At 32.1% G+C, this 12812-nt stretch overlaps 1 protein-coding gene across 1 annotated transcript in view; it reads right to left on the reverse strand.

Moving 5' to 3' along the window:
• Positions 1-7228: 7228 nt before the first annotated feature.
• The window catches only part of Smp_171970 (putative hypothetical protein), a gene marked incomplete at both ends in the record, with an annotated part of 38672 nt that continues 33088 nt past the window's right edge, over positions 7229-12812 (reverse strand). The window contains 4 exons of the mRNA XM_018788738.1: positions 7229-7598; positions 8370-8521; positions 9114-9374; positions 10691-10885. Coding sequence (XP_018654251.1) covers positions 7229-7598; positions 8370-8521; positions 9114-9374; positions 10691-10885 — 978 coding nt within the window. The remainder of the gene's footprint in view (positions 7599-8369; positions 8522-9113; positions 9375-10690; positions 10886-12812) is intronic.

A 12812-nucleotide genomic window follows, 5' to 3' on the forward strand; every position in this document is an offset into this window, starting at 1 on the left:
TTTTGTTAATTTACTCCGTCCGCTATTGTAATTGACACCAGTGTTGGAATCACTGAGACGGGTGGGTTTCACTTTTCGGTCAGTATTTGTATTTGTTCTAATTGTGTGTGCTTGATGTCCTACGCTTTGTACAGTATCTCGACTGGAATTTTTTAGTTTATCAATATTTTCTAACTTGTTTGACCAGTAATTGTTGTTATCATGGAATTTTTGTGAAATCTAAATAAAATGTTAATGAAATAGAAGGAATTATTTGTAGGGATAAAAAATCATAGTGTTTACTGAATAAACTAAAAAGTGAATGTTAAGGCTTTAATTAATGCAATAAAATATGGAAGTTCATAGAATAGGCTTACAACAAAACGATTATTGTGTGTATTTCGGGTGAAAATATTATTGAACCAACCAAAACGAATATGTGGATCGGAGTCCGAACTAGCTATCTATGTTGAAAACTACGTCTTAACTAACTAAAAATGAAAAGATAGATTATTCAACACACAAGGAATCACGTAAAGTTTACATTAAAAACGGTATCCAACTGCCCAAGTCCACTTCATAAACTTTGTGATATGCTTAATTGTGCTACATACTTCGCTAATGACATGTGGTGGCTCTGATGTAATGTTTTTATCGACATAACTAAAAGTGATGCCTTTATAGTCAACAATATAAGCGACACCGAAATCTAATTTTGAATTAGTATCCGAAAAAGTGTTTGATAGTGAGGTAACAACATTTTATAACAATGAAGACATAAAGGTATGATTGCAAAGCGGAATAACTAATGCTAAAACTATATATAGTTTACAGTAGAATAATTAAAGAATAGTTTAATACACTTATAGTCCTATCGATTATTGATTATCACAAGTTGATTACATTCAAATAAATCAATACATCACTCTACGAATTTACATTTCCCATGAAACTGTCAGAGATATATCTGTTTCATATTTTATTATCCGGTGTTGAATTTTTCAACGCACAACAAGTCAGTACCCACACGCTATGGATACCATCTGGCAAAATACTTTATTTGCCGTGTTGGTTGAACCAAATTCAGGAAGGAAATATAAATGACTGGCTGGAAGTGAATAAACAGCTGAAAGAGAGAAGTTTGCCTAACACTATAACAGTATGGTTCAACAGAGGAGGAGAAGTAATTCATGTTGGTGAAGTTTTAACTATCTTCTTGCCGTTAACTGGAGTCAGCGAAGTACCTGTGCTACAGAACGCTCTCAAGAAGAAAGGTATACCAGGTGTAAAAATGAATTTTGAGCCAAAATACAGTGAAACACTTTCAGGAATCAAACAACTTCTATTCACTCATGAAATGGAAATTGTCACATGTGCAGCTATTAGATCGACACCAATAATTGGTGTTGAAAACAAATGGGCTTTCTTTCAACGTGATAGTAGAATTGTTAGGCAAGCACAATTTGCTTCCCACGTTTATACTCCACCAATCGTAGTATGGAGTTATGCACTTGAAGCACTTTCCAAAGATATAATAGCAGAGAAAAACCTTACACAAACATTGACTGATATAAAACACTGGTGTGCATCGAAAGTAAATATAGCTGAATATAAGTCAAGTCCTTGTCAAGATATAGTAGTACAAGTGATGCCACTGATCTCACTCAAGAAACCAACAGATTCTTTGCCAGTTGAATTACCGAAAAGTACATTCACAGAAATATCAATACCGATTGAGCTTTCACATGAACCGATCTTCTTATTATCAAGTCCTGCAGGAAGTCATTTTAACTATATTCATGCTACTCTAAAAGCGGAAATGGACGAACTCATTAAAAAATCTGTAGTAAAGGACAGTTTATTTACACGCGAAATCACTACTGGCATACGAGTAGTCTGTCCACCAGGTAGTCAGACGTATCAGCCTCCACCTTTGCTCAAGTCAATCACTCCTGGTGAGCTTAATAAATCATTATTTAGAAACTCATCAGCATATCCACTGACAAAATGGTCAGTCGTATGCCATCCATGTCCTCCAGGTCATGCTCCTCAAACTCCGTACGCCTTTAGTGGTTGTCACTTGTGTCCTAAGGGTTACTACTCAGGTGAAACGAATTATCCGTCAAGTGGAGGATGCCTGCAATGTCCCATTGGTTTTACTACGGATAACATAGGCGCGAAGTCTGTCCGAGAATGTCATGTAGATGGAGGAGTTATATCTCGTATGATAATAGGAATCTTCATCAATGTATGGAAAGAATTTGAGCAATTTTTGATTGGTAATTTGAGAAAAGAGTTTACTACTAGAGCGGTAGAACAAATCCAGGAAACCGACTGGGTTTGGAAGAAAAACATTGGTTTGTCTGTATGGATCTTTCTGAGTTTATACATCTTGACAGCTATATGGTTGTCATCAATAGCTGTCTATCGGATTCATCTTTACGTCAAGCTACGCAGAATGTATCAAGCGCAGTTTAGATTACTTTTAAAATCAGCTTTAGTGGGACAAATAAATGTAGTTCTTCAAACTAAACGAAAAATAAGAACCAGTAATGTCACTTGATAAGGAATACAACTAATGACGCAATCATTACAAGTAAGAATGCAAAGTTGATGCTTCATGCAGTACATTCATAAAGAAAATATAATATTTCAGAGAGCAGATTTCATTTTATTGAAGAAAAGATCATGAGAGTCATTTTAACCGAAAATCACGAGTTATTTACAATATACTATGCCGAATTAAGTGACCAAATCACTCGTAAAGCGATTTTGATAAGTTGTCATGAACGTCATTTTTCTGATAATTTAAATGAATTATGAAAGTTTAAAAGATAAAAAAAGGTAAGTAATTACTGGAGGAGTAGGGAACTAAAGTTACGACTGGATCTTCATGATCATTTATCTTGCCAGAGTATTTGTTGGCTGAAAACTGTCGGGACTACTCTTTAAATCTTGGGGGAAATCCATATACTTTATTCAGGGTTAAATAATTTACAAAGTATAAATGTACTCTTTGTCCTTTATTCTTAAGTTTAGGTCAAAAATTAGTTTTCAAAAGAGAAGTTAGATTAAATTGCAGAAATCAGCGTAATATGGAACAGTTGTCCATATCAATACCACTGTTTCCCCTTCTATTCTTTTTATGTTTATTGGGTGTCCCGCATCAATTAATCATGATCCATTATTCTGTATTGTAACATCAATATATATTCATTGAGTTCTGTGGGTTATGGCTGATTTTTAAATAAAAGCTCAATGGACATTGATATTGGTGTTTCTGATACTCGTCTGAACTTTTATTCATGAGTGTAAACTTAACACTGCTAAAAATGATTAAGATTTGTACCTGACACCAAAGTATTTAGAGAATTACATATTTAACTCGTTTAAATTTGTATGAATACTGAAGAACGTCTGCTTCTCTTTTATGATCTTTACAATTCATAAATAATTATCAATCTCTATCACAGATTGTCTACAAGAAAACTGATTACTTAGTTTTACTTAATATCGGTCAGGAATGATCGTTTAAGGCTAAAAAGTGAAGCTAACATTTATTTATTTATATCCTTAAGACACTTAATGTCTTCTTGGTTCCCTGTCCTAAAATCGAAATTCACCCTAATATCATTAAAAGGAAAGTAATTAGCTGTTGCCTGTTCATAAATGCTATTATAGTAGGTCAACCATTTTTAGTTCAAATCTTACAGATTCAGCCCGTTCAAGCCAAACAGTTTTCGATTCTTGTTCAACCAAACTTTCGTCTTGATACTCTATGTGGTGATCCGGTTCGTTGAAAAATCCAACCTTAAGATGCGAAAATAGAAAAAAAGTTTCAGGCGGGGATGAATATTAGCCTATTTTAAATTTGGGAGCAATTTTCGCTGTCAAGTACTAATTCTTTAGTAGTGATCTTATTGCACTTAATAGATGGATAATTTCCATCCAATTTACTAAACAAATTATGTACTGGTAAAAAGTAACCTAATCAAGATGGATCTTAAGACAGCTGAAATCTAATATCCATACAGTTAGTATCAAAATATCTTTCGAAGGGTTTGTGTGATTTTTGTAATAATTTCTTCATAAGCTATTCCGCTCGTGATTTAAATTTCAAATGCAATGCTTTCGATTGTACCCACAGAGTTTTCTCTAACTTGAATGCTGGCCTAAACGTGACTACGAGAGTACGAACTGAACAGTTTTGAGTATTAATGGTTAGAATACTGAATGTGACTACTACCACTAATACTACTACTTATCGCAGATTGTCATTAATAAATTTGTTCTGTTCTAAGAAACTTTGGATTAAAATCCTAATAATGAGTTACTTCTTGTGAATTGGTTAGTTGATCTCCGTTCTAATAATTCTTACCTCATTCGTAATAGTAATTCAAACAAAGCAACTTTAATCGTGAAATTTAGGCCGTCATATTTCTCAACAACACGGAAAAAAACTACAATATTGAGATCAACAAAAACAAGTTGATGGATCGAAGGAAATCGACACTGGCTAGTTATTGAATCTTGTAACCCAAATGGTAAAACAGTAGGTCGGTAAAGTGTTATTAGCTTGGATTTGATTTCAACAGAGGTTTTGTTTATAGTTTTAAAAAGACTGCCGCTATGAAAAGAATTCCGCTAAGTGATGATAAATTTGGTATTGTATTTAGTACGACTAAATTACAAACAGTTTTTCTTTCTATTCAGTCTTAATGTGTTCAATTTACGAATCAATGTATTTGACTAAGAACAGATTCAGAGGTAAATACAACCGGTTTTTATTCTTCTTTAAGGTAATACCTTTGAATACTTCTGTGACTTTGTCAAACGTTTTGTTAGTTACAATTATTTAGAAGTCATATGCCTCAATAAAGTTCTATAGTAACAGTAACCTTTAAAATGTATACTAACTAAGGATACTTTTTAAAAATGCAAACATGAAAAGGAATACCTGTACAATCAGAGGTTAATCTGTCTATTTTATAATGATGCAGGTTCTACATAATAGAGAACTCATCAATCCGACCTATGGTAAGGTCGTGGATCCGCATCGCCGAGAACTCCCATACTAGAACCAAATAGCTATACGATCCTTTCAAGATCTCAGCGATTGTCTGAGATCGTATTGTAAACTATTGTCCTAAAGTAGAGGTCTTGCACATACTAGGCTAATTTGTGGGTAATATTTGTGACTGATTGACCTCAGTTGGGATATCGATGAAAACCACAGAGAACTGGATAGCTGTTTCGAGTTCAGATCTATCGGAACCGAAACATTTGCCGCTAATGGAGTTTGATGGTCATTGCACCATACAGCGAATTGACTGATGTTAGAAATGTGTACCTTCGGATAATAACCCAGTAGTCTGATAGATAAGAGCTAGCTGATTGTTCTAGGTACGGTCATGAGTACTAACTACCGAGGAGTTCTATGACGTATGGAAGTAGCTGCCTAGTGTAAAGAATAATATTAATCATTAGACAGCAGTTTATCTAGTTGTGAACGTAAATATGTTTTACAGTTTTTGAAACTAAAGTGAACTTGAAATCTGAAACAACACACCTTTGGGATTAAATTCCGTCCCAGTAGAGATCGTTTAACACCCAAGATAGAGTTGTATCTAGGTGGTTGCAGAACATGCTCACAAGCACCACTGACAGTATGAGTTTACGATATAATCTCATTTATCTTCTCTCTATAACAGGCAAGGAACATTTCTGAAATATTTTTGGTTGATTTCATGAGATATTTCGAAGCCATTATTTACATGCATTAGTCATATATCAGTGTACAGTAGAATTTATCCTAATGGTACGCACTTTATCAGTCTTTTCTTCATTGTTACAAGACAGGCAAGTTAGAAGTCAACTAATATTTGTTTAAACATGAATAACTCACTTTGTGTTTATGATTTACAATATCAAACTGAGTTACATTTGGATACTTTACTTTTGGCATGGACAGAAATTCATCTTCGATTTTATTCTTATTCAAAACACTTGAATTTATCATTTTACATGCATTTTCAACTTCCATCCTTAAATAATGATTAGCTTGTTTAAGTGCTTCCACTCTTGATTCGATGGAATCAGGTGAATTTTCGGAACTGTTTAAATCATGACTAGTAAGTTTCACAGATTCATAAGGTGACGCGTTACGCATTTTATTTCGTTCTGAATACTGTTTAGATCTATTACTACGAAACAGAAGTATATATATTTGTTTTCAACAAAGAATATATGCAATTTTATTCCTAAAATAGCATTAAAAGTTAGAATTTCAATTGTAATCAGCAAAAAATATTTATCTGTGTTATGGTGTCGAGGAAACCTAACTGTTTTCTTGATGGATTTGTTTACTCATGATCTTAGAGATCATGTCATAATGAATCGAATAACTTGGTTTATTTAGTAGTCCATATTTCTGCTATCAGCATATGTACGGTTCTCTCCATGTAAAAATGCAATCTCTTACCAACTAGTCTCTTAGATTTCTCATTCACCATATTAACCTTTGACATTATACTCAAATAATCATACAACAAACGTAGGACTATTATCTGAGACCGATTTCTATACACCAGAAGCCCTTAAATTTCAGGCATCGCAATATTATGATTGGTTTCTTCAAGTAGTTATGATTTAATGGTTGTTACAGAATCAGACGATTTCTACTGAAATCACCAGTCTTCAAAAGTAAACTAAACAGCTTTTTATTACTTAGCGATTTCAAATACCAATTTTTCTAAAATAAATTTATTGTTAAAGCGACCTTTATGTTGTTTAGAAACCTTTCATCGCTTAAGAAAATATTTAATTCATAAAATGTCATTTTTTATTTGACCCAGCGTTTACGCTCAGAATCGGGAACCTTTTTTCAAATAAGTGTTTTTATTAAAATTCATAGCCGTCTCTTCAAACTGAATATAAATATTCACGATTTTAAACGTTACGGCAGTCAACTCTTATTTCGTCAAACATTTTTTGGGAAGAAAATTTTAATTATTGCTATAAAAGAGCACATTTTACACGAAACTCTCCATTAAATCCAAGTCCTTTCGATATGCCCGATCAAAGTGACGCGTGACTAATTAAGGAGTGTAGACGGACATATTTGGTATACCACGTATAAGTTCTGTCGTACGTGTACTTCTGTCCTCTCACCTCCCGTATCTTGCTCGTATTCTAGTTTGCACCTGGTCCCCTATCAAACGGATATATCTTGTCTGAGTGTATTACGTGATTAGATATACAGCAGCTTTATGCCATCATAATTGAGATTAAATAGTTTCTTTGGGAAATGTTGAGTATTTAAACCAAAATCAGTAGTAATAAGCAAAAAGCACTGTGGCAACATGCTACTTATGTCTAACTGCTGAATTTCCATGAAAATCATTCTAGATATCCTTATATATGTAGTATGTTTTTGTGTAAGTATGAGGATAAAATATGATAAACCATAAAAAATAATCACAAACCTTGAGAGTTGAAGCTTAGGTAAATATTCCGTCACGGTTTTTTCAGTATTCTCCGTATTTGTACTGGCATTCACCGACTTTTGAACAGCTTGAATACCAGCCGAAACTTTTACTGTAGTACTTTCATTTTTAAGTCTAAATTATAAAATTAGAAACTAATTTACTGTTCTCAGAAGAATAAGAGTAAACTATGAATATTGTTTGTCATTTATCTACTTTAAAGGTTGTTTGGGTGTTTTTTTCACTTCATTGTTTTTTGGTAGAGAGCTTCCGAGCTACCTTCATTTTCATCATCCTCCTTAAGTTATCTGTGATTGTATACATCCCAAATGATAGATAGTGTACAACTTTATTTCCTACCGTATATATCCACTTCGATAAGAGTGAAGAGCTCTACTTCTTTTAAATGCGCAGTAAGAATCTCAATTTAAAATGAATATTTCTTTTTGACGCCTGAATGGTCAAAATGTAATATGATGATAATATGTTGATTTGTTTACCATCTTTCACATTATTGCGTTTGATGTTTTTTAGTATTCTACTATTTTGCAGCAGAAAGACCAAGGGTTTTAGGAAAATACTACATATATATGTAAGAGCTTGATTTTTCTGATTGTTAATATTAAGGACTCCAGTTTGTTAACCTCTATCATTATCTATACAACCTGAGGAGATTAACCCAAAACTGACTTGAGTTACAATTTTTCATGTGTCAATCGAATGGAGCTAAACTAGTTTTCTAATATGTTATACTATACTACTTAAAGAAACAGTTTTATACCTTAGATATTTTTCCTACGTACAATGTTTTAAATCATATAAATATACTAACCTTGTCCTTTCATTCAAATAAAGTATTTAAAACTCTACTTTTACAATGAAATATAAAAGCTTTGAAATAGTCACCTTAATTTATCTAGTTCATCCTGGATATGATTATATTCATTTTGTAAATTTTCTCTCGATAATTTAACTGTTTCAAGTTCATTGTACATCATGCGGTTTTTTGACTCCATTGAATCTAGTTTCTGTTTTAATAGTTTGTTTTCATCACTACTCTGCAAAACGAGAAGAAACTATAATAATCATGTGTAAAAACTGATAACCTTACCATTATATGTGAAAATTATATTTGAAATAATAACCTCAGCGATTGAAATTTAAATAAATAATTCCAACATTTCGTCCAGCTAACTTTTATGGACTTCCTCAGGGTAATAATCGGAATCAAAAACATCAAAGAAATATATAGTGTTTTTTTAATAACAATCATATCAAAATCTATACTACGTTCAAACCAATCATATTTGGATGTTGCATTTTTGTAAACAGGATAATATGAGTGAGTTAAATGAGAATCAAGTGAAAAGTTCACGATGTGAAATAAAAGAAGACTGAAATGAATTGTAAATGTGTGTGTGTAAGAATGAGTTATGAATGAATGATATCCCGCGTTAATATGGTTTTATATGATAACCTTATCGTCACCAAAAATGATCAGGCAATGTTATTCAAGGAACAAATGACGGTCTGAAGATAGTATTGACACAAAAATCTTTGGTTTAAATCAGTGATATTAATTTCATTAGATAATTATTATCTGCCTATCAATTACACGGTCTGCCAAACATTTTAAATTGCATAACTTACATTCGTTGACGCTTCCACAAGTTTGAATTCTTGATCTTTGTATTCTTTCTCTAACTTTTCAATCATCTTACATGCTTCTTTCCATTTGTTTTCCATTTGGTAAAGTGATCCATTTAGATGATCTGTTTTATCTCTTAATTCTGTTTCATGCTTCGTTTTCATACGTGTAATATCGACTGTTGCTTTGCGTAATGCATCTGACCGCGCAGCTAATTCACCTTCAAGACGATTTACTGTTTCTTGTAAGTGAGCTCTTTCGGTCTTTGTAAAGAAACCATGAGAAAATGAATAATTAAAACAACGTATAATAAGGAATTTCTTCAAATGGAATGTGTTAAGATGATCAATATTGATTGTATTCATAACTTGTTTTTCCCAACTATAATAAACAAATGTAGAAAAGTTATTTAAAAATCCTGAAATGTTTGGGAAAAGTCATATTGCTTAATCATGAGGGAACGATTGCCAGGTCCTGAATTCAATTCTGAAAAGCATTAAGTCTCTTTAGTCATACATGCTCATTGCTTTACTTGGATTAGACCATAGTAGCGAATTTTTAAGTACATAACTGTTTTCAAATGACAATAGTACAAGTATGATAGTAGTGTAAGTAAAAGTTTGTCATATTGTTTGCTGATGAGCAGAAAATATCAGTTACTGAAACCAAGTTTAATATTACCGTTTATGCAGATCCAGAGTATGATGCTGAGATCACACACATTCTCGGTATAAAAGAAAACATTTGTTGAAAAACTACGCAATACCAGTTTTCTTGACTTTTTTCAAGAGCTTTTTATTAATAATGAGGGTGACGAACAATAAAGGTTAACATGAAGATGAATGTATGTTTACCATTGTTGTAATGAGTGAATCATATAACGCTGAAGAAAATTGGAAATGTGATTACAATGTGAATGACCAAACTAGTAAAACATTAGTATTGCTAATTTACATAAAATGCCAGAAAACCAGAAAAGATACATAAGAATTTTATCAATAATTTCTTAAAAATTGTTTAAAACTTCAGTATACTTATCATTAGGAATTGTTTTACATTCATTATATGTCTTAATACTTAAAGGACTCTTACTTATTAGCCTTAGTTCTCCCAAATGGAACGAAACGCGCGTCCTGGATTCTACTGTTAGCCACTATCCACATTTGCTTATAATGCTTGTGAATTAAAGCTATATCGAGGTAATACTCACAGTATCCACATATGCCAATAAGAGACTGATCAACAAACTGATTACATTTATGCGTTGTGACTAAAAGTATTCTACGCTTACAAGAAGTATTTAAGTAAATAGACCTTTACTGAATTCTAAACGTAAAGTTAGCTAAGGGATATATGGGATATTGTTCCATGAAAAAAAGTTAGAATTGTTTCTGATCATGCAACATGTTTTCTACAACTAATGACATATGGTGATTGGTCTTTATTTTGTTTCATTAACAAGTGAATAGCACTTGAGAAAATGAATATTAAGTCATGATAACATTCTAATCTAATAATCACACTTAAAAATTACTAGTTTTTTTATTGCCTTTAACGGAAAAACCATCTTGAAACTTACTCTTAAAACTGTGTTAACTTTTTTGTATTCTGTTATTTGTTGTTTAAGATCTTTCACCAAATCCGTTAGCTGTGAACACTGAATTCGGTCAACTGAATCATACTGATTATATTGGCCAGTGCATTTCGTTAGTTGACTTTCGCTTTCAAGTAATCGTGATTCTAAACTCGATAAAGTTATTTCGTACTGTTTCAACTAGAACAGAAGAGTATAAGGTAACAAAGTTGTAGACTAATTTGAATAAATAGTGTCTAGATTGAAACGTAGGTAACTGAGTAACACCGTAGCCTGTTAGCATATCTTACCGATGATAAAAGTTTGATCTATGTATCAGATAGTTAAGGTTTTGTAATTATGTTGCTTGATCATGTAATCATCTATTTTTATTATAATTACTAATGTTTATGACCACATCCCTTTTATTTTACACGAATAGATTTTAAACATCATAAATACTCATTTATCTTTAAGTACAATACTCGAAATCATAATTTGTCTGGTTCTCTGATGGTTTGCTGTCTCGTTTCAAATATTAATTTCAGCACCATTAACTCAAGTAAAGTCATTTGGCCGAGTGCAGTGATGAATATAATAGGTTAGTTTGATATTACGTGTCAGTAGTTGATCAAGAAAGTTACTGTACAAACGTTACAAAAGCCGATTTTACGAAGTATTTAGACAATATAATGCATGGTAGGTTAATAATCTGCTATTGGTCAAACTATGTTATATTTGTTAAATATTTGTATGCACTCAATGTCCTCTGTCAGATTGTGGGACTGACGTATACGTAGGAGATAAATACAAAATTATATCTTCATTGTATTTATTCTCACCGATCATCTCTGTTAGTCAGTTGAGTTGATTGAACCAGAGGAACTGGCTCATTCATAAGGTATATTCTTCTTTCTACTCACTGAAGTTCATGTAAGTTAGCACATGAAACTTGTGTCATATCACTATGCTACTAGGTGTTAATTTTCTTTAGTGTTGTGGATATGATTTCATCACACTATGTATTCAAAATCCCGTATGTCTTAAATTTAAATTACTCAGTGAGTTTTGCTGAAAATTGTCTAAAAAGTAGCAAGATATTTAAGAATAGCAAACATAGTGAAATGATTTATACCACTATAATTAGTTCCGAGCTATGCCTAATTGGGTCTACAACTATAGAATTTTACGATCTTGTAAATCCCCTTGAGGAAATCTGTAACTCTTTAAGATATTCTAATTAATAATTAGTAAACTCATGAATCAGTAACTTTTAGTGGTGTGTTTACTCTTGATGGAGTCATAAAGCTTCTTCATCTTAAGGGGAACGATTAGTGGATGTAAATATTCTAAGTCGGATTAAATGGGAACCATTAAAAACCAGCAAACACTGATCAAATGTTTCATTTGATACTAATTACTGAATAATGTCTCTATGTCTAAGATGTCCACATAGAAAATCACTTAAACTCAAATTAATGAGATCTGTCGTGCTTGAGACCCGATTACTTTTCCAACATTTTGAATTTAAATCAATATCAGTTAAAAAAATTCACTACTCAGTATATCGTTCTTTATCAGAACCATAATTAATTGAGAAAATTATTATTTGATTTAGGTAAGTTAATTGAGGCCAGTACTTTGAACACCAGTTAACTAATAATTGGTAATACACTATATAAAAGTAAATGCATGGGTATTCAAACAAAGTTCAGATTGAGTAATTTAAAAAATCTGAGAATTGGGTAAATGATATCCACTATTATTAGAAATTTGTATTTCCCAATACGCGAAAACAAAAAACAAGTATTTTTATTTATGTTAATAGACTTATCAAAGTAATAGTAGACCACAGTTTACAAAGATCTCAGCTTATATACAATAATTCGATGAAAATTCTTCCGTATTAAGTAATTCTGAGTGGTTGAGTGAATGCATTGATACAGACTGAGATTTTTGTAAGTTCTGGTTTACCGTCACTTTGATGAAGCTAATAGCAATGAATAACGAAAAGCCAGTAAGAATACTTATTTCGTACTTTATTCAATGAAAAATACAAACTTCTAACAGTAATGTATATCGAAGTTAATTTACTACTCTGTTATAGTTAATGATGTCATTTAAGAAC

The sequence above is a fragment of the Schistosoma mansoni genome, chromosome W (assembly GCF_000237925.1).
Source record: "Schistosoma mansoni strain Puerto Rico chromosome W, complete genome".
Classification (NCBI taxonomy): domain Eukaryota; kingdom Metazoa; phylum Platyhelminthes; class Trematoda; order Strigeidida; family Schistosomatidae; genus Schistosoma; species Schistosoma mansoni.